This window comes from Megascapheus bottae, chromosome 1 (genome assembly GCF_031878675.1).
Source record: "Megascapheus bottae isolate mThoBot1 chromosome 1, mThoBot2.hap1, whole genome shotgun sequence".
NCBI classification, from domain to species: Eukaryota; Metazoa; Chordata; class Mammalia; order Rodentia; family Geomyidae; genus Megascapheus; species Megascapheus bottae.
Window position 1 is genome coordinate 45,914,314 of NC_143509.1, and position 22,120 is coordinate 45,936,433.

General features: G+C 41.6%; 1 protein-coding gene across 6 annotated transcripts in view; it reads left to right on the forward strand.

Annotated features, from left to right (window-relative positions):
- Positions 1–22,120, forward strand: part of St6gal1 (ST6 beta-galactoside alpha-2,6-sialyltransferase 1) — a 133,180-nt gene that overhangs the window by 106,457 nt on the left and 4,603 nt on the right. For all 6 annotated transcript variants that reach the window (XM_090343588.1, XM_090343616.1, XM_090343580.1 and 3 more), the window contains one exon: positions 9,282–9,379. In XM_090343588.1, the coding sequence (XP_090199714.1) occupies positions 9,282–9,379 (98 nt within the window). The remainder of the gene's footprint in view (positions 1–9,281; positions 9,380–22,120) is intronic.

Sequence of the window (22,120 nt, forward strand, 5' to 3'; positions counted from 1 at the left end):
GAAGATTCCAAACATGGCTCAGTGGAGGGGTGGGACCATGGCAGTGTTTTCAACTCTCTTAGAGTAAGAGGTTGTCACAAGGAGAGTTGCAAGGATGGGGATTGATCCAGGCCCCCAGTGTCTTTATCAGTCACAATGGCTTTATTTTATGTTTCACATATTGGTATCTTGCAGTATTTTATTTGAAAAAGAGAGTTTGATCACTACCTGATCTTTGAAAATATTTGAAGCATAAATCTTCACTTAATTTTAGGCTCTAAAATTCTGTGGTTTTACCCAATACATACACAACACCATGGATTTCAATTACATGGCTTGTTTGAGGGTTCTCTTTCTCTCTCTCCCTATCTTTGTGCCAGGGCTTGGGCTTGAATTCAGGGCCTTGGCACTGTTTCTGAGCTTTTGTGCTCAATGCTAGTGCTTTACTACTTGAGCCTCAGCTCCATTTTCAACTGTTTGCTGAAAGTCTCATGGACTTCCCTTCTAGGGCTGACTTCAAACCATAACCCTCAAGTCTCAGCTTCCTGAATAGCTAGGATTACAGCTGTGAGCCACTGGTACCCAGTGGCTTTTTCTGCAAGAAATAATTAGAGTGGGATTTTTTTTTTTAATTTGAGGACTGTGGACCAACTTTAGGGCATTCATGAATTCCTAAAATTGCATGCAGAAGTATCCATGGGTTGGGTTGGGTGTGTATAATGTGCCTGCAAGTCTGTCTGTGGATTTTGCCAGCAAGAAAATCCATAGATTGTAGTTGATTTTTAGAGAGATCTATGACTGCTCCCCCCCCCATCCCCAGGCCTTCACCACACACAGCTTAAGAATCATTGGTTAAAATATGTTTGTCTTTCTTAGGATCCCTTTGCAGCTAATGAATGCTTATCAATATTGGCAAGCCTATGTAACAGAGAACAGATTTGTATAATATCCTTTATTTCTCTTATTTTGAGAGAAAATATTTTTGGTTATTGTGCAATGAATGAAGCTATAAAGAAACCAAAGTAAAGGAAGCTTTGGTTTTCTATGAGGCTTGAGGCACTGGAGCAGGTGAGGTCATATGTCTCCTTTTTTATTTCCTTCCTGTGGCTGCCAGGAAAAATGGTCTGGATCCAAGCACAGGCTTGAAGAAGAAATGTAAACCCACATTGGATTCTCTAGTGCAGAGAGAAGTGGTGAGATCACACTTTGTACCTCCTCAAATAGGCACCACTTCATATGAAGACAGCCAAATGTCTGGCCCCAACCTAATCTGACTTTTGCTTTTTTTTTTTTTTTGTTTCTTTTAGTCTTTGTTTCTGAGAAACTAAATGTATTGGTTTCTATCCATCTATAATAGAACCAGGTTTTCTGTCTTTCCCATTTTTAATTTTTTTATTTTTTTTTTGCTATAAAATGAGGTAATCTTTAGGAAGTTCTGAGTATTAAATGAACCTTTTTATTTCTATCAAGTCATCATTGTGGGGCAGAATTTGTGTTGAGGTTTGAGCCAGAGATGTTTCTCTTTGTGAATTGGCACTACAACTTTGTTTTCATATACTCTTTAAAACAAAGGCAGGATAATCTTGAGTTCACGTCTAATCTGGCTACATGAGGAAATAACAAAAACAAACAAAACTCCACACTAGTTTTGAGTGATTTCTATAAACATTAATTAAAATAATATCTTCTTTCTTTTATCATTTTTTTTTTTTGGGTGTGTGTGTGGATCATGGGGCTTGAACTAGGCCTGGGTGCTGTCCTAGAGCTCTTCAGCTCAAGGATACCGCCCTACTTTTGAGCCATAGACCCACTTCCTGGTTTTCTAGAGGATAATTGGAGGTAAGAACCTCTTGTCCTGGTCCTTTTGTGTCCGAGCTAGCTTTGAACCTTGATCCTCAGATCTCAGCCCCCGGAGTAACTAGGATTACAGGCATGAGCCATCTTCATTGGTTTTTAAAAAATCATTTTCTATTTGCACATCTTGTATTTGATAAGCATGTAAATTCAAAATATATAAGGAACTTTTGTTTATTTATTTAGGACAGTCCTAGGTCTTGATCTCAGGGCCTCAGCTGTCCTTGGACTTTCTCAAGGCTAGAGCTCTACCACTTGAGCCACAGCACCACTTCCAACTTTTTCTATGAATATGTAGTACTGAGGAATTAAACTCAGGTCTTCGTGCATGCTAGGCAAACACTCTACCCCTAGGACAAACTCTCAGCCCCAGGAACTCTTATTTATTTATTTTTATTTTTATTAACAAGGTAATGTATAGAGGGGTTACAATCACATTTGCCAGATAATAAGTGCATTACTTTTCACATATTGATATGCCTTCTCATGTTTTTGTCCCCATTTCCCTCCTCTCACCCCCTCCCAATCATCTTGTTTTACCCCTTCCTTTCCTATTTCAAGTAAACGTATTTGCAATATACCAGATAACGAAGCCTGATATAGTAACAATATGAGATTAACCAAAGGACAACAAAGGAGAAGAGAAATAACATAGTACATTAAGAACAACAATCACAAGATAAAGCTCTTGTTTCCATATTCTAGAATTCCTTTCATTTAGCCTCATCATATATGACCTTATGTATCTAGGTTTTGCTCTATTGTAATCCTCTGCTAGGAGAGTCCTAGATGTGTACTAATTAATACAAATGAGGGAAACCATTGAGCCTATGTTCCTTTGGGTCTGGCTTACTTCACTTAATAGGATTTTTTCCCAAGTCTTTCCATTTCCTGACAAATGGAGGAATGCCATTCTGTCTGATGGCAGCATAGAATTCCACTGTGTATAAGTACATCTTCTTGATACAGTCATCTACTGAGGGGTATCTGGGTTGGTTCCATATCTTTGCTATGGTAAATAGTGCTGCAATGAACATCGTTGTGCTAGTGGCTTTAGTATGTCCTTGTTTCTGGACATTTGAGTAAATGGAAAGTAGTGGAATAGCTGGGTCATAGGGGAGTTCTATGTTTAGTTTTTCGAGGAATCACCATGCTGCTTTCCATAGTGGTTGAACAAGTTCACACTCCCACCAACAGTGTAGTAGTGATCCATCCTGGTCAAATCCCTGCTAGCATTTGTTGTTATTAGATTTCTTGACGATGGCCATTAAGTCTTTAGCCCACCTTATAATAGGATGGTTGTTTCTTTGAAGATTTGTTTTGGAGAGATTCAATTTTTTTAGCTGTAGATATATTTTAGATATGAGGCCCTTGTCCTTTGCCATACAGAAGCTCTGCAGTTTAATGCAGTCCCATTTGTCCAAATTTTTTTAAATTTGTTGTGTTTCTGGGTCTTTATTAAGAAAGTTTCAACCTGTGCCGAGGAGATGTAGTATATTTCCTATTCCTTCTTGTAAACTTTTCAGGGTATCTGCTTTTACCTCAAGGTCTTTGCTCCATTTGGAATTAATCCTGGTACAGGGTGACATAAAAGGATCCAACTTTAGTTTTCTGCAGGTGCTTAACCAGTTCTGCCAGAAATCACTTGTTGAAGAAGCTGTCTTTTTTCCATTCTAGTTTTTTGTCCCCCTTATAAAAATTAGGTAGCCAGAGGTCTGTGAGTTGATTTCTGGGTTTTCAGTTCTATTCTATTGGTCTTCAGGCCTTTTCTTGTGCCAGTACCAAGCTGTTTTGGTTACTGTAGTTTTGTAATGGAGTCTAAAATTTGGTATTGAAATTCATCCTGCACTGTTCTTTCTGCTAAGAATTGTTTTTGCTATCCTTTTATTATTTCATATGAAAGTTTGGATTGCTGCTTCTATTTCCTTAAAGAATAACAATGGAATATTGATGGGTATTGCATTGAATTTGTAGATAGCCCTTGGCAAGATTGCCATTTTCACAATGTTAATTCTTCCAATCCAGGAGCATGGGAGGTTTAGAAACTCTTTTTTTTTAAGCCAGCATTGGGGTTGTACTCAGATTCTGGGCATGCTTTTTTGTATATCTAATGCTATGCCCTCTGAGCCACAGCTCTACTTTGTGTGTGTGTGTGTGTGTGTGTGTGTGTGTGTGTGTGTGTGTGTGTGTGTGTGTGTGTGTATGTGTGTGTGTGTGTGTGTGTTTAGTGGTGGTGGTAGTAGTGGTTAATTAAAGATACAAATGTCATAGACCTTTCTGCCAGGATGTCTTTGACCCAGGATCATCAGATCTTAGCCTCCGGAGTAGCTAGGATTATAAGTGTGAACCACTGGCACATAAAGAGTTCTTAATTCAACAATAAGACAATTTCATTTTAAAATAGACAAAAGATCTGAATAAACATTTTTTTCCATAAAAAATGTAACAATTGGCTGAGGAACACACAAAAAAAGCTCAGCCTTAGTCATTCAGGAAATTCAAATCAATGTCACAATAAAATGCTTTTTTAAAAATATCTTTTTCTGGGCCGGGAGTTTGGCCAAGTGGTCTACTCAGGAGTCTGAGATCTGTGGATCAATGTTCAAAGCCAGTCCAGGCACAAAAGAACCTGAGACTCTAATTAACCTCTAGAAAAAAGGGAAGTGGGGCTGTGGCAGTAACCTTGAGCTGAATTGCTCAGGGACAGCACCAAGGCCAAGTTCAAGCCCCATGTCCATCCCCCCCCCCAAAAAAAACCCCCACAAACAACAAACAAAAAACCTAAATTGTAAATTAGGTTGAAAAAGAGCGAGAATATTTAAGGTTTGGAATTTGTTGAGTATGTTCTCAATTATTGAATGTGTCAGATGGCTTCTAATTATTTAGTCTTACAAATAAAACTACTAACAACTTTTTGTGTAGAGAATTCAAGGGACTGCTTTCCAATGAAGAAATAGTCTCAGGAATAGGGTTAGAATATCCGAATAGCTATCTTGTTTATTTCCCCATTCACACCTGGTTATTCACTAGCGAGACTGTAGAATGAAGCCCTTTGCTTCCGACAATCTCTCAAATCTGTACATGGTAGGCTTCATAGTTTTTCATTCAGTTTCACAGGTTATTTATGCATGGAAACTGAAATATCTTAGATTTGTTTGACATGAAATTTCCATCAAATAACCTTTTAAAAATACTATCACCAATAGAAGTAATATTTATGTGCCTGCTGTGTACCTAACATAGCTGTTCTTTCACCACTGCAATGGTCCTGTAAAGTAGCTAGGATTATTGCTCATAATTAGCTCATGAGCTAATTATGGAGAGACAGTAGATTGTCACATGTTTGTGGGCACACTACAGCTTGAAAGCAGTCATTTGACTCAAAGGACCCTGTGTTAGCTCCTTTGCTGTGTGCTTCATAGTGCTTTGTAGCTTCAGGATAACATTTGTTTGAAGGTAGGCACCAATGGCTCATGCCTATAATCCTAGCTGACATCTGAAGATCTCAATTCAAAGCCAGCCCAGGCAGGGGAGACCTCCACTTAACCACCATGAAGCCAGAAGACCAAGTATGGCTTAAGTGGGAGAGCTGCAGCCTTGAGTGAAAAGGCTAAGGGACAGTGCTCAGGCACTGAGTTCAGCACCCATGGGCACACACACACACACACACACACACACACACACACACACACTAATCCCTTATAATCCTTCCTTGCTTTCCTGTAGTAAAGGAGAAGAAGAACATTCTGGGTGAGGCAAAGCCTGAGGTCTCAGTTCTGAAGCCTTTCTTGAATCACCACACCATCAAGAGGAGATTTCTTTTTAATTTATTATTATTATTATTATTATTATTATTATTATTTTGCCAGTCCTGGGGTTTGAACTCAGGTCACTGTCCTTGGGATTTTTTTTCCTCAAGGCTAGTGTTTTACCGCTTGAGCCACAGCACCACTGCTGGCATTTTTCTGTGTATGTAGTACTGGGGAATCGAACCTGGGTCTTTGTGCATGCTAGGTAAGCACTCTACTACTAGGCCATGTTCCTGGCCCCAAGAGGAGATATCGTCAGTGTCTTTGTCACATGACTTAGTTTTTGTGTGTCATAATACTAAACACAATCTGTAATTAATTTATGTGTAAGCTAGAATATTACTCATCTCTCCATGAACTGGATTGTGAGCTCTCTAAGGACAAAAAAACGTTGTCTTTCTTGCTTATATCAATGTCTCAAATACCTAGAGTTCTGCTTGGCAGAGCATAGGTACTTAATTAATATTTGCTGAATGAACAGAGTAATTCTCCTTTCTTATGTTGATGTGTGCCAGTAATGGCGTTTGAACAGCTCTCACTCTGCTTTTTTGCTCATGGCTGTGTTCTACCACTTAAGCCACGCATCTGTTTAGTTTGGCTTTTTGCTGATTAATAGTACATAAGAATCTCTCAGTTTTGTCTACCCGTGCTGGTCTTACCTTGTAGCCTTGAGATCTCAGCCTCTTGAATAGCTAGGATTCTGGGGTAAACCCCTGGTGCCTGGGCTTATCCAAGTCTTTCTGTGCCATATATTCTCCATTTACTCCTCCAAACCCACCTACCACCCTTTCCCTCCCTTTTCCATCTCACCCTGTTCCCTGAAATTTTGGACTGTATCAGTGGATATTCCTTGCCTCTTGGTTTCTGTTTGGAACTGGCCAATAGAAACTGAGAAGGAGGGAAGTGAGTTAGGGACACTGTTTCTGGGTGTCCCCCTGCAGGTAACCTCTGTAGCTTTCTCTTGAGTGAAAAGCTCAGCCCTTGTCAGGCATTCCTCTGTCAGTCTCTGGGCTCTGTTCTTTCACCTTTCCTATGGGATTGAAGGGAGAGAGGAAGAGATTTTGGTATTGATTCCCTTGTCCCTGTCTTGCAGGCTGGACATTAGCAGAAGCTGTGTTCATTTACAGCTCCTGATACTGGCCCTTCTCAACTCAGGGTCTCTGTTCCTTATGCCAGGGCACACTTGCGGGGGGGGGGGGGGCAGTCACAGCTTCCTGTCAAAGTCAACCCTGGTATTAGCTATGATGTGCTGATTTCCACAAACTTTGCTTTATAAATAGTCCTTATGTGAAACAATTACTTCCTTTCTGGTTGGGTTCTCACCCCATAACATCTGTGAGGTTGACTGAACACAGTGTCTAATGGTTCTTTGTTTCTCCTGTGAGTTTTGTTGATCACCGTTGAAACCACTGGCAGATTCTCACAAAGCTAGTTGTTGTTCAGAGTTGTGTAAAAATGTACCTTTTGCCCTGTTTGCACTTCAGTGTGCCTGCCCTGGAAGCTGATAAGCTTTGGACTCTTAACTTCTAAGCCATTTCAGGGATAGTCCATTTCAGTAAGCTGTCATCTGATTTAGGGCAGGGCTTTGTAGCAGCTGTAATGAGAAGTCAGAAGTTATCGTTTAATACTGTGTTGAAATGGAGAGAAAGAAGGGAGTTTTCATGCTTTAATTCTATAGGTATTCCCTTCCCAGGTCATTATGCATTGGACCCAATGTCTTGTTTGTTTGGGTTTGGTTTTTACCAGTCATGGGGCTTGAACTCAGGGCGTGGGTACTGTCCTTGGGCTTTTTTAAGGCTGGCACTCTACCACTTGAGCCACAGCACCACTTCCAGCCTTTTCTGTGTATGTGGTACTGAAGAATCAAAACAAAGACTTCATCTATGCTAGGCAAGCACTCTACCACTAGGCCACTCTCCCAGCCCCAGAGTCCAGTGACTTCTGTCCTTCATGTTCTCCCAAACATGCCCTCCTGGAGAGAAACAGATGGTTGGATTGACCTCCAACCTAGTCTAGATTTTGCTGGTGAACCCAAAGTCTGCTTGATGAAGAAAGGCTTGGATAAACTCTTGTAGGATCACGGAGGCTCTGGGTTAGGTTGGATCCTAAAAGCCATCACTTTGGCTCCTCCCCCATCACAGTGGCAACTGCTAGATGTAGAAACTTTCCTAACTCTTCCAAACATTGCTTAAAGAGAACTGAATTACAAGCTGGGTGAGGTGGCTCACGCCTGTAATCCTAGCTACTCTGGAAGCTGAGATCTGAGGATCGTTGTTCAAAGTCTGCCCAGGCACAAAACTCCATGAGACTCTTATCTCCCAATTAACCACCAGAAAACCAGAAGTGGAGCTGTGGTTCAAGGGGTAAGGTGGTAGCATTGAGCTGAAGAGCTCAGACATAGCACCCGAGCCTAGAGTTCAAGTCCCACAACCACCACCAACAACAAAAAAAGAGAAATTACAGGAGATATGTTCTGTGAAGTCATTAGGTGTTTTTGAGATGGTCCATTTGATCTTGACTGAATTTAATAACACATGTTGTTTCTGGAAAAGTAATAAAGGGGCTGAGAGTTGGGCCTATGGTAGGTAGAGTGCTTGCCTAGCATGCATGAATACCCGGGTTTGATTCCCCAGTACCACATACATAAAAAAAAAGCTGGAAATGGTGCTGTGGCCATATCAGTCCTGTGTTCCTTCTGTGGACCTCAGGATCCTAAATGGAGCACTTTGGTGTTGTCCTGGATGACAGTAAGTCCCATCTGTTACTTGAGTACTACGTGCTTTTCAAAGTACCTCAGGAATTTTGCACATCTGGCTCTGGTGGAGTATGTGTTAGTTCCTGCATTTCTCTGACATGAATAGAAATATGATCTCCAGGTGACACCTAGAGAGTTTTGTGATCTGAAACAGTGTTTCTACTGAAGTGACACTTTGGTGGTCTGGTTCACTGTGTGTGTGTGTGTGTGTGTGTGTGTGTGTGTGTGTGTGTGTGTGAGTACTGGGCCCTTAAACTCAGAATACTAGATGCTGAGCCAAAAGGTCCACTTTTGCCTTTTTGGTGTTTAGAGTCTCATAGACCTTCCTTTTAAAGCTGGCTTTGAACCTAATCTTCAGATCTCAGCCTCCTGAGTAGCTACGGTTATACATATAAGCACCTGCTATGGTTCCTTTTTTGTTAGGGAGTCGGTCATGGGGCTTGAACTCTGGGCTTGGACACTGTCCCTGAGCTCTTCAGCTCAAGGCTACCACCCTACACCTGGAGCCACAGTGATTAATTGGAGATGAGAGTCTCACAGACCTTAGTGCCTGGGCTGGCTTTGAACCTTGATCCTCAGATTTCAGTCTCCTGAGTAGCTAGGATTACAGGTGTGAGCCACTGCGCCTGGCTATGATTCACTTTTTGCTGTGCCTCATCATGCTGGTACACTGAATGGGTTTCAGGAATGCATAATGTAAATTCCTGTTCCCTTATAGTTGTGGGCAGACAGTGGTCATTTCTGTCTATGAACTTTTCCTGAGTAACACAAATATTCTAATTCCTTGCTCTTTATGTGTCATGATGGGTTATTCTCCCACCTCTCCTCCTTCCTGCGTATTGCTAGCACTCATCACCTCTTTTCTATTTCCTTGTGGTTTATAGATGATCACGATGCAGTTATGAGGTTTAATGGGGCACCCACAGCCAACTTCCAACAAGATGTGGGCACAAAAACGACCATTCGCCTGATGAACTCTCAGGTAACATGTCTTCTATGCACATATGGAATTGAGAAGCAGACCAAAAATGTGAGCTCCAAGAATGTATCTGCTAGGAACACATCAAAGCTACCAGCTTGTTCAGTCTTTTGATTTTCCTGAGTTTTTGATTCTTCACTAGAGGATATTATGATTCCATGACCCAACCTTATCATGTGGTCATTAAAAACCATACACAACTGGTCTGCACTGATGTAGTCCTCTGCTCAGGAAAGCAGAGTCCTGCTGTCCATGTAGTTGTGAGATCATGCCTGGAAGTTTCATTCGGGAGAACAGAACAGAGGACATACAGGTAGGAGGGACGTTTACTGTCCGAGGGAGAGTATACTGTATGGGCTATAAACCAACATACAAGGGTCATAAGACGCCACCACCCACCGCCAGTGGTTCATACCTGAAACTCTAACCTTACAAGGTTTAGATCCAAGGATTTTAGTTCAAAGATAGCTTGGGCAGAAAAGTCTGTGAGACTCCTATCTCCAATTAACCACCAAAGAGCTAAAAATGGAGCTGGGCTCAAGTAGTAGAGTACGAGCCTTCAGTAAAACAGCAAACAGGATCTGAGTTCAAGCCCTAGAAAACACACACACGCGCACACACACACTCACATACACACACACCACAATTAGTTTTCAGAAGTATTTCTAAGTAGCACATGTTCTTTTCTCAGTACCAGCAGAAAAGAGAGAAATATTTTTGTTTCTCTCTCTTTTTTTTTTTTTTTTTTGGTAGTAATGGGGATTGAACTCAGGTCCCTCACTTGCTAGGCAAATACCTAGCACTTAAATCATGCCACCAGTTCTTTTGCTTTTGTTTTTCAGGTAAGGTTTCATGCTAACTTTGACTAGTGTGGCTTTGAACGATAATCCTCCCATTCCTTTGTGACCTGAGTAACTGGGACATACCAAGCTTGTTTCTGAAATAAAGTTTTACTACTTTTGACTGGACAAGCCTTGAGCTCCCATTCTCTTGCCTCTCTGTCTCAAGTAACTAGAATTACAAGTGTGTGGCACCATGCCAGCCTAGAGACTTAAAAACTACTTTTTCTTGCCAGATAATGGCTAGTAGATTTAATTAGTGAAAAAAAGTTAGTATGGCCTGTTCACAAGGGGGAAAAAAAAAGTCAATAGAAATTCTCTGATGAGTTGACGAACAATCTATTAGATCACATTAAAACACTAAAACTTATTAAAATGCTCAAAAACTGAAGGAGAAAGTCAGGAAAATGATGTGAATAAAATGAAAGTATCAGTAAAGAATCCCCAACCCCAAAAAGAAAGCAGAAAGAAAATCCCCAAGGTGTAAAAATTGAAATGAAAAATTTACAAGAGGAATCCAAAGGCTGATTTGCGCATGCATCATTTCGCAGAGCAAATGAGAAAGAGAAGGCTAGAGAGAGTATTTTTAAAAAAATAACAACCGAGAATTTTCCTAATTTAAGGAAATACATGAACACATACATCTAAAAAGCTCAACAAGCTCCAAGTAAAATGAAGCAAAAAAAAACCACATTGGGATGTACTGTAATAATAATTTTTTAAAAACAACAGTGAATTTTGAAAGAAGAAAAAAGGCATTCATCACATATAAGATACCCTGAATAACATTCCTACAGTGTTTATCATCAGAATTTGGTGTGGCAGAAGGAAATGAGCTAATATTATCCAAAGTTCTCACATACAAACAGTAAATCCCAACCATCAGATCTGCAAACTTGCTTTTCAAAGGTAAGAGAGAAATCAAGGCATTTTATATAAATTAAACTGAGACAGCTCATTAATGCTATACATTAATGCTATAGTCCTCCTTACTTGGCATTCGCTAGGAATTCATTAAACAATGCAAAGGTAAGCCCAGTAGATTGAAACAAAAGTCTAAACAGCAACTCAAAACCATAGGGGAAAAAAGCATTTAAAAGCAGTAAGAGAGGTAATAACAGTTATAGAAGTAACTGTTAAGATAACCATGATAGATTACACACTCTGCTTTCTATTATGACATGACTATAGCACAGATTAATTTCTGTTTGCTTTGTTTTTTTCCACCTAGGGATGGAGCTCAGTACTTTGCATATGTTAACCAAGTATTGACTACATCCCATCTCTGTTCTTTTTTTTTTTTTTTTTTTTTTTTGCCGGTCCTGGGGCTTGAACTCAGGGCCTAATCACTGTTCTTGGGCTTTCCTTAAGGCCAGCACTGTACTACTTGAGCCACAGCACCATTTCCAGCTTTTTTCAGTGTATGCACTACTGAGGAATCGAACACAGAGCGTTGTGCATGCTAGGCAAGCATTCTATCACCAGGCCAAACCCCTGGCCCCATACCAACTTTTTGTTTTTTTTACTAGTGCTGAGACTTGTACTCAGGGCCTGAGCACTATCCTTGGGTTTTCTCAAGTCTAGAGCTCTACCACTTGAGCCACAGCACCACTTGTGGTTTTTTTCTATGTATGTGGTATCGAGGAATTGAACCTGGGTCTTCGTGCATGCTAGGCAAGCAATCTACCACTAGGCCAAACTCCCGGCCCCTGTACCAACCCTTTTAATGGAATTATTTGTGTGTTTATATATGTATATACTTTGCAATGTAAATAGGTCTGTGTGGGCTGTGAAAATAATCGGTAGGAAAGAGGTTTTAGCAGAGGAGATTCTAGCAAAGGTTTGAAATTGTCACTGAGGAAGAGTTGGGGGAATGAGTAAGCCTGAGGAGTGAAGTGGGGTTCCCAGGCCATACTGAGGCAAAGAAGATGAATTCAGAGGATAAAGCCCATGAGCTAGACCTGAGTTTGTTTAACTCCCTTCATTCACATGGTACAGGACAGAACTGTGGGTGTCTGGGCTGTGCTTGAGACTTAGAACATGAGAAGGTCTTTTCCTTCTATTTCTGTTTCTACTCACTTCTCTTTCTAGTCAAGAGAACATTTCTGTTCTGTTTCTATTGATGTCCCTGTGCCAGATGTTGTTGTTATGAGACTAAACGGGAGAACGGTCTGGTTAAATGTGGGTCTGTAAATAAATCCAGTTTTGACTAAGCACAAGAAGGTTTCTGCAAAACAAAGCAGCACCTGTAGTGCTCAAGGGGGTGTGAAAGAAGAGACAGCAGAACCGGAAGAGGCAGTGGCTCCCTTACTTGCCTGCCATCCCTGCTTCTGTGCTACCAGAACATTTGCAGATAATTGTAGGTCCTGAACTGATGGTTTTCCTGAAGTAGCACTGCATGTCACTGATTAAATATTAAGGTCAGGTCTGGAAGGCTCAGTCATCATGTTATGTAAGGACTTTTGGGTCCCAAATAAGTTGCTCTAGGGGAGGCCAGAAAGGAAGCAACATGGGTGAATTAGATATAGGATTTGTTCATCAACAGAACTTGAAATCCTCAAAGTATGCTCTCTCTGCCTCTCTTTCTCTCTGTCTCTGTCTTTCTGTTTCTCTTGGTCTCTCTCTCTTTCCCTCTCCCTCTCTCTCTTGCTGTATCAAGGCTGAAACTTAGGGCTTCATTACTTGATTTATTTGGTTGGTGTTCTACCACTTGAGCCACTTCTCTAGCTTGGCGTTTGCTGGTTTATTCGTCACAGACCCTTTTTGTGTGTGTGTGGGGGGGGGGTCTTGGAGCTTGAACTCAGGGCCTGGGTGCTGTCCCTGAGCTCTTCAGCTCAAGGCTACCACCCTACCCCTGAACCACAGCCCCACTTCCCATTTTCTAGTGATTAATTGGAGATAAGAGTCTTACCTTCTTTAGTGCCTAGGCTGGCTTTGAACCTCGATCCTCAGATCTCAGCCTCCTGAGTAGCTAGGATTTCAGTTGTGAGCCACCACACCCCAGCAACATTTTTTTTTTAACCCAGGCAAGCTTCAAACTTTGATCTTTCAGGTCTCCGCCTCCAGAGTAGCCAGGATTACGAGCCACTGGCTCTTAATGCTCTCCTTCCCTCTCTCCCACACTCCCTCCTTTCAGTGCACTCCTTCCTTTACTCCCTCCCTTTCTACCTTCCTGCCTTCCTACTTTTCCTTTCTATCCTTCGTTCTCTTTCAGGCTGGGAGGTGAACCCACGGCCTCAAGAATGCCAAACAAGTGCTATACCACTGAGCTACAGTGCCAGCCCCCAAAGCATTCTCCAAGTGTCCGTTTTCCTAAAGGTTCATGTAGACAGTTGTCTGGATAGATACTGGCAAGGGCAGGGTGTGGAGGGATGTCACTTCTTTTCAGATGATTGGAAATTACAGCATTTAGGATTAGTTTGGAGATGAGTGATCCATTGTTTATGCCCAAAGTGTTTTGCTGGTTATATGTTATGTGCCAGACTTCAAAAAATGCAACAACCAGCAGCAGTAAGACAGAAACAGCAGTGCTCCCTGAACTGGGTAGTTCTGAGTCTTATAGGATCATTTCATGGTGCCAGGAAGAAGAGAGAGCACAGAGGATAATGTACACTGACAGTAGTTAGTCTTGCCCCTAGATTCCTCCCGAGAGCGAGCATCTAATGACACCTTACACCTTTATTATTTTTTCTCTTATTTAGCTCTTTTGTTGATGTTGTTTTTGGCTGGGGCTGGGGAAGGGACAGGAGTGTTGAACTCAGGACCTCAAGCTCTCTGTTTGTTTGCTCAGCTGACACTCTACCACTTGAGCCATGCGTCTCTCCTAGCTTTTTGCTGGTTATTTTAGCAGACTTTATCTTCTGGGTTAGCTTTGAACCTCGCAACTCCAGACCTCGGTCTCCTGAGTAATGTGGATTGCAGGGATGAGCCGACACTAGTACCCCATTCCTTCCCAACGTCTTGGTTTTCCATCTCACTTATTTTCTAGCTCTCCTGTGATAAAGTAAGGGTTTCTATGAGGTAGTATCATTCACTGATGCACTTAAGTGCTTAAACTGTCAATTACTTAGTAGGTGTGCATAAATAGGTGTTGAAGTATAAGCTAGACAATATTCTACATATTGAGTGGACTGTATTCAAACTTGTTCTCTTTCTTTTCCCTCCCTCCCTCCCTCCACCCCCCCTCTCTCCCTCTCCCTCTCTCTTCCCCCCTCCTTCCCTCTCTTTTTCTTCCTTTTATTTGGTTACACTTCACAACTCCCAGAATAGCGTTTTAGATGACTATGAAAGTATGCCATATGTTAGATCATCTGCTCTTACTTGCATGGTATTTTAAAGTTTGAGAGCGTTCGCAGCCTCATGTGAGCTTGCTGACAAGAGTGGGCAGGGCACAGCACCATACGTATGCATCGCTGCACTCTTTCATCTTTCTGAATTACACCTCTCTTGATTGACCTAATAGTGTCCTCTAAGGCATCTTCCCTTTCTACAACTAAAATCAAATTCAGAATCAAGGACTGTATTTATCTTATAACTTGTTTTGAGTGTAATGTCTTCTGAATGGTTTATTGGAGGTAGGTGTCTCGTGAACTTTTCTGCCTGGACTGACTTATAGTTATCATCCTCAGGTCTCAGCCTCCTGAGTAACTAGGATTTCAGGCTTGAGCCATCAGTGCTCCGCACCTCTTTATATCTTTTAATACAGTGGTATTGTGTGTGTGTGTGTGTGTGTGTGTGTGTGTGTGTGTGTGTGTACTCATGCTAGTACTAAAGCTTGAACTTGGGGCCTGGGAACTGTCAAGATTTTTTTTTTTTGCTCAAGGCTTGTACCCTACCACTTGAGCCACAGCTCCACTTGGAGCTTTTGGTGGCTAATTGGAGGTATGAGTCTCATGGATTTTCTTGCCTAGGCCAATGAGTTATGCTCCTCAGATCTCAGCCTTCTGAATAGCGAGGGTTACAGGCATGAGCCACACGTGCCCAGCTGAGAAAAATGCCCAGCATTTTTGAAAAACACAATTATTTAAAAAAAAAATGTTCATCCGTGTTCTGTGATTCTGTGATCTTGGCTTCTCAATGTCTGAGATCTGGAGGAGGATCTCAATTTAAAGCCAGCCCAGGAAGAAAAAAAAAAAAACACTGGACTCCATCTCCAAAGTAACTAGCAAAATCCAGTGCTGGAGCATATCTCAAATGAAAGACTGCTAGCAGACCAAGCAGGAGATCCGAGTTCAGACCCACGTTCTGACAAAAAGAAAAATAAAAGACACCTTAGTTTGTGTTTTCCCAGTATTAGATTAATGTTACATGGTTCCTGTTAGAAAACTACATAAATGAGGCTGTGTCAAGTAAAAGCCCAATAGAAGGAGGCAGAAAATGCCCATTGGTCCCTTATAGATGGTTTTGTTTTGTGTGATCACCTGCATGAGGTATCTGTCTCTAGTTATTATTTGTCTTTTGCAGTGTGTAGTGTGCACTTTAATACTCTGTCAGTATTCTGTTCCTCATCAAAATTTCTTTCTCTAGCATTTATTGATTTTTTTTTAAATGACATGTCTGAATCTGCCTTATAACAGGCAGACACTAGTACTCAAGTCCTATCCCCGACTTCTTCTGCTTTAGTTCCTTTGAGGATAGGATAATGCCCAACTGGGACTGAACCCTGATCTTTCCTACATGGTTGAGAGGAGGTACGACCCCATTCAGTTACTGATTGAAACGGGAGTCTTGATAACTTTTTGCCCTGGGATTTGATTCCTATAATTGCCCATCTCCACCTCTGACTAACTCTGATTACAGGCACGAGCCACCATGACTTAGCTCACTGTTCACTTTTCTAGAAGTAATCCTTACTTTAATGGTGGCAAAGTGATGTGGAGGAGCTTGCTCTCCACCATATTACCAAGCTTGCACTCAGAATTCTACAACAGTATAAGTCAGATACTTCCTTTCTCCTACCTTTCGACTCTTTCTTTCCTTTCCTCCCTCCTCTCCTCTCCTCTCCTCCCCTCCCCTCCTCCTCTCCTCCTCTCCTCTCCTCTATCCTCTTCTCCCCTCCCCCTTCCCTTCCCTTTCCTTTTGTTTCATTGGTAGAGACTATGGATTTCTATTTTCTTACTAGTTTACAGTTGCTTACTCTTCTGAATTACTTTGGTATTGAAATCATTCTGGATATGACTAATGGAATTTCTTCCAAACTGGCTCTTGTTCGCTTGTGACATCCATGTACTCACCAGTTTGTTTTACTATTTTTTGCCAGTCCTGGGGAACTCAGGGCCCGGGCACAGTCCTTGGGCTTTCTCAAGGATATTGCTCTACCACTTGAGTCACAGTACCACTTCTCAGTTTTTTTTTTTTAATACTACTTTCTGATGTGATAAGATACTTCAACTCATTTTGAAGTTATCTTTTGACTTTTAAATATTTCCTGATTATTACATTTATTTATTTATTATTATTTTTTTTTTATTTTTTGGCCAGTCCTGGGGCTTGAGCTCAGGGCCGGAACACTGTCCTTGGGCTTTCTCAAGGCCAGAGTTTACCACTTGAGTGCCACTTCCCGCATTTTCTATGTATTTGGTACCAAGGAATCAAACCTGGGTCTTCATGCATGCTAGGCAACTACTCTACCGCTAGGCCTACTCTTATCTTGAATTGTGCAAACAGGCTATCCTGGAATAGAGATAAATTTCTGTTTCCTTTTCTTTTCTTTTTCTTTTTTTTGGGGGGGAGGGGTCATGGGGCTTGAACTCAGCCTGGGCACTGTCCCTGAGCTCTTCAGCTCAAGGCTTCCACCCTACCCTTGAGCCAAACCCCACTTTCCGTTTTCTAGAGGTTAACTGGAGATAAGAGTCTCAGGTCCTTTTGTTCCTGGGCTGGCTTTGAATCTTGATCCTCAGATCTCAGCCTCCTGAGTAGCTAGGATTACAGGCATGAGCCACCTTGCCCAGATTGTCTGCCCATTTGTTTTAGTGGACTGTTTAAAAAATAATTTCCCCCATTGCTTATAAAAGCCAGGAATCTGGGCCAGGAGCATGTCTACAGTGGTAGAGTGCTTGCCTAGCATGCACGAAGACCCGGATTCAATTTCTCGGTACTACATGTATAGAAAAAGGCAAAAAGTGGTGCTGTGGCTCAAGTGGTAGAGCTCTACCCTTGAGAAAGCCCAAGGACAGTGTTCAGGCCCTGAGTTCAAGCCCTAGGACTGGCAAAAAAAAATGCCAGGAATTCTCCATATCATAAGGGCTGCTTATTCCACTCACTGATAGATATACACATCTATAGACATTTCTAAGTCCTTAGTTGCGTTGCATCTTGAAATGCAAAACCTGGGAATTTTACCACTTTACATCTCCCTGGCCCCTGCGGAACTTGTACTATAGGAGGTTCCTGAGCATAAGCATTTACCCCGAAAAATTTTATTGTCTTCTGGTCAAAGCAGAGCAATTAATTCAGCAAAATAGCTTAAGATTTGATCTTCCTGGGCTTTTTTTTTTTTTACAGTTTTTTAATATATTTTTTATTGTGATTAATAAAAGGGTTACATGATATTTGCCATATAGAAGGTGCATTAATTCACATACATTGATACCCTTTCACATGTCTTGGTACCCTTTACCCTCCCCCCACCGCGTCCCCCTCTCCCCCCCCGTCTTGGTTTTCCCCCCTTCCCTATCAAATTTCAAATAACCAAATACAAATAAATTCAATATATCCTTCCTGGGCTTTTTATAGGACCAGTGAGAAATTTAGTGAAGTTTTTTTTTGTGTTTTTTTTTTGCCAGTCCTGGGCTTGAGCTCAGGGCCTGAGCACTGTCCTTGGACTTTCTCAAGGCTAGAGCTCTACCACTTGAGCCTCAGCACCACTTCCGGCTTTTTTCTATGTATGTGGTACCAAGGAATCGAACCCGGGTCTTCATGCATGCTTGACAAGCACTTTAACCACTAGGCCAAACTCCCAGCCCCTTTAGTGAAGTTTTATTTCCTCAGGCTACCTTGGCTTCAGTCTGGGATCAGTCACCTTCGATGAAGATGCCTGGTACTTTTTTGCCCCGGCCTGCAGGGTAGTCAAGTAGAGCTCGAGGAGGAGTGGACCTGAATGAGAGAGACAAACCAGACACAAGGAGGGAGACAAAGACAGTATTCTGATCAAGGTCTCAATCTTTATTTTTGCATAGCAGAATATATATGTTTAGCAGAAAAGTAATTGATGCAAGCAGGTTGCTTAGTGATATTGCTTAGTAGTTATCTCTATACAACACATACCTGACACAAACCTGGGGAGGGGGTCAGGAGGTTGTCAAACTCCAGGATACATAAATCAAGTTCTTTTTTTGCTTAACAGAATATTGCAGTTGGGTCGTTATGGAAGGGGTAGTAGAAACAATAAGCAATTCTTTCCATTTACAGACAGAGTCTTACAGTTACTAAGTTCTTTCAGTTTACAGAAACGTATAGTTTCTGGATGTCATAGTAACAGCTAATTGGTTCCCAGCACTTTTTAGCCAAAGTTGGTATCTGAAACCAAGCTCTGATCACTAGGTGTGCTCATATCTATCAGAATATTATTGAGCAGATATAGCTAAGGAACACATGCACAGATGTGCATACACATACACTTACACATGAATTCACATAGACATGTATCCACATGTGTGGCTATTCCTCTGTATGTACACTTCTATGCAGGTCTTTAACTTGGAAAACTTCCATCAGCAAGATCATGTATATATATCATTAGCCTGGATTATTGTCTAAGTTTAACAAAACCACCAAGTCCAGATTTTATAGTTAAGATATATCTGTAGCTACATCTCCACACAGTCATGCTCACAGAATTAGTTAGGTTGAGCTACCATAATAAAATACCATAAACTAGATATCTTAATCAACAGAAATTTTGCTTCCAACTAGTTGCAGATGCCACAAGCCAAGGTGCCATTGGCTTGGGTTTCTGGAGAAGGCTCACTTTTTGCCTTGTTGTGACCTTTTTTGTGTCCTCCTGTGACTTTCTTCTGGTTACCACACTGAAAGATTCTGGTCTCTTTCCTTGTTCTTTAAGGACAGCACCCTGTCTGGATTAGGGCTCCACCCTTATGACCTCATTTAACCTTAGTCATCTTGCTAAAGGTTCTGACTCCAAATAGTCCAAATATAGTCACTTTGGATATTAGGAATCCAACATTTAAACGGAGGAGGGCACCGTTAAGTCCATAGCAGAGAAGAAAACAAAGCTCCCAAATAACCACAGAAGCAATAGCTGAGGAATGCAATTGTATGCAATTACAGATGGGTATTTTCTCCTCTGTATGCGTGTGTATGTGTATATAGATTCTATGCAGAGGTTTTCAAACTTTCTGCACTGAGCATTTGTTACTTCATAATCGGAAAGTTTATTTATTTATTTTTGTTGGTCGTGGGGCTTGAACTATGGGCCTAGGTCTTGTCCCTGAACTCTTCAGCTCAAGGCTACTGCCCTATCGCTTGAGCCACAGCCCCACTTCATGTTTTCTACTGATTCACTGGAGATTAGAGTCTCACAGACTGTAGTGCCAGGACTGGCTTTAAATCATGATCCTCAGATCTCAGCCTCCTGAGTAGCTAGGATTATAGGTGTGAGCTACCATGCCTGGCAGAAAGTTTATAAACTGAGGGGATATCAAAGGAAGAGAATGGATACGTCCCATTGTACGCTCCCACATCTCTGCATTTGCTCTTAACGTTCTCTCTGCTTGGGAACATTCTCTCTCTCTTCCCTCATATTGCCCTGTCAGGTTCTCATTTATCATGTTTACACTCACCCTTTCTATAGTGACCCTCACACTAGTGTCACATCACTTTGTGTTTAGTTATTGTTTCACTGTCCATTTTCTCTCTTGGATTGTCAACTTGAAGGGAAGGGACTATGTTCAACATCTGGCTTAGCACAGCCGCATATTCCCTGGTTAAAGTGGGCCTACACCAGTAATTCTAGTTTCAGAATAAATTCTAGTCTCCAAATAAATGGGACGACATGTCCAGGCTTGAAGGAATACTTTCTCTCTCTGTGTGTGTAGGAAGAGATGGGCTAGCTCATGACAGTTGCACACACAGCGATCTTTGTAGTCATTTTCTGATAGCACAGTTATGTTGATTAGGTGATGGAGGTGGGGAGAGATGATTGCTAAGGGAAGATTGCTTACAGGTTCATTCAAGTCTTTTTTTTTTTTCCTTGAGAACTAGGGTTTGAACTCAGGGACCTCACACCTAGCTGGTGGTTGGGGTACTATCACTTAAGCTATACCTCCAGAACAGCCTTTTCTGGATAATTGGAGATAGAGCCCTATGGACTTTTCTGCCTGGGCTGGCTTTATGCTTCACCAGATCTTAACCTCCTGAGTTGCTAGGATTATAGGTATGAGCCTAACGGTGCCTGGCTCAGTTGCATCTTGCCTTTGGTTTCCGCCCTGTGCTTGCATTTCACCTGCATCATGTTCCACATGCTCTTAACAATGAAGGGCTAACAATTGACATCACATTGCGGTTTCTGCTTTCCAAGAGGGATATGGATTCTTTCATTTCTCAGCCACTGGAGTAATTTTTCATTGGAACAGTATTTTCACATGGCTGTTTCTGCTTTCCAAGAGGGATATGGATTCTTTCATTTCTCAGCCGTTGGAGTAATTTTTCATCGGAACAGTATTTCATTCTTAAATTTTCTAAAGACAGCTCTCATTTGAGAGGGCACAGTCTATGAAAAATGAAAGCCTGGGGAAATCATTGCACAGTCGTCTGATTAAGGTTGTAGCAAAGATAAGAGCTAAGCCTGGGACTTTTGATATTAACATCTGATAGCTTTCCTCTTTTTATTATCATACTTTTCCTACTAGGTTAACTAATTTACTTAACACTTCTATGTATATTTCCCCCTAGATTTGGATTCTTTGTTAGGATACAGTCCTCAGAGTAGAATTGTTGTGTGTTTATGCTTTTTGTTTTAAAGCTCATAATGTATTTTGCAAAATTGTCCCATCATACCCCGGGCTGTGATGGCTCATGCCAGTAATCCTCCAGGAGGATGAGATCTGAGGATGGCAGTTCAAAGCCAGCCCAGGCAAGAAAGTCAGTGAGACTCTCATCACCGCTTAATCACCAGAAAACTGCAAGTAGAGCTGTGGCTCAAAGTGTTAGAGTGCTAGCCTTGAGCAAGAAAGCTCAAGGACAGCTCCCAAGTCCTGAGTTCAAGCCCCATAACCACCAACACCAACAAAAAAGTTCTACCAGGATAGTCACACTCACAGTTAACCAGGTATGTTGAAGTACCTGTGCACAGCTCAGTCTAGGTTGTGTATATGATATATGGGAAGAGAGCTGTGGCTTGCTCCTCAGCAGATTGCACTCAAGCATCTTCTCAGCCTAGTGAGATTCTTGTGTTTACCATTGTATATTTTTGCATTCATTGTGGTCTCTCCATACAAGCTAACTACCTCTTCTGGTGCTCTACCTCAGACATGGTATTCCAGGGTGGCCTCCCATTCACTAGGTATCTCAGGATGGCCTTGAACTTGAGATCTTTTTACTTCAGCCTCATAAAAGGTCAAGATTATGGATAGCTTTCAGAGATTTTTATTCTATGATGTTCTGACTTAAAACTTCAGTCCTTTCTTGCCCCCACAAAGGTGTGACATGAAAGAAATGAGAACCCTGTGCCATTTTCATCTCCATAGTCTCAAAGTCTGAGTGGAATCCTTTCTGCTCTAAGGCTAATGTTTGTTTGCCAGTCCTAGGGCTTGAACTCAGGGAATGGGTATTGTCTTTGAGCTTTCTCAAGGCTAGTGCTCTACTACTTGAGCCATAGCAGTACTTCTGGCTTTTTCTGTGTATGTTACAAGGAATTAAACCCAGGATTTCATGCATGCTAGGCAAG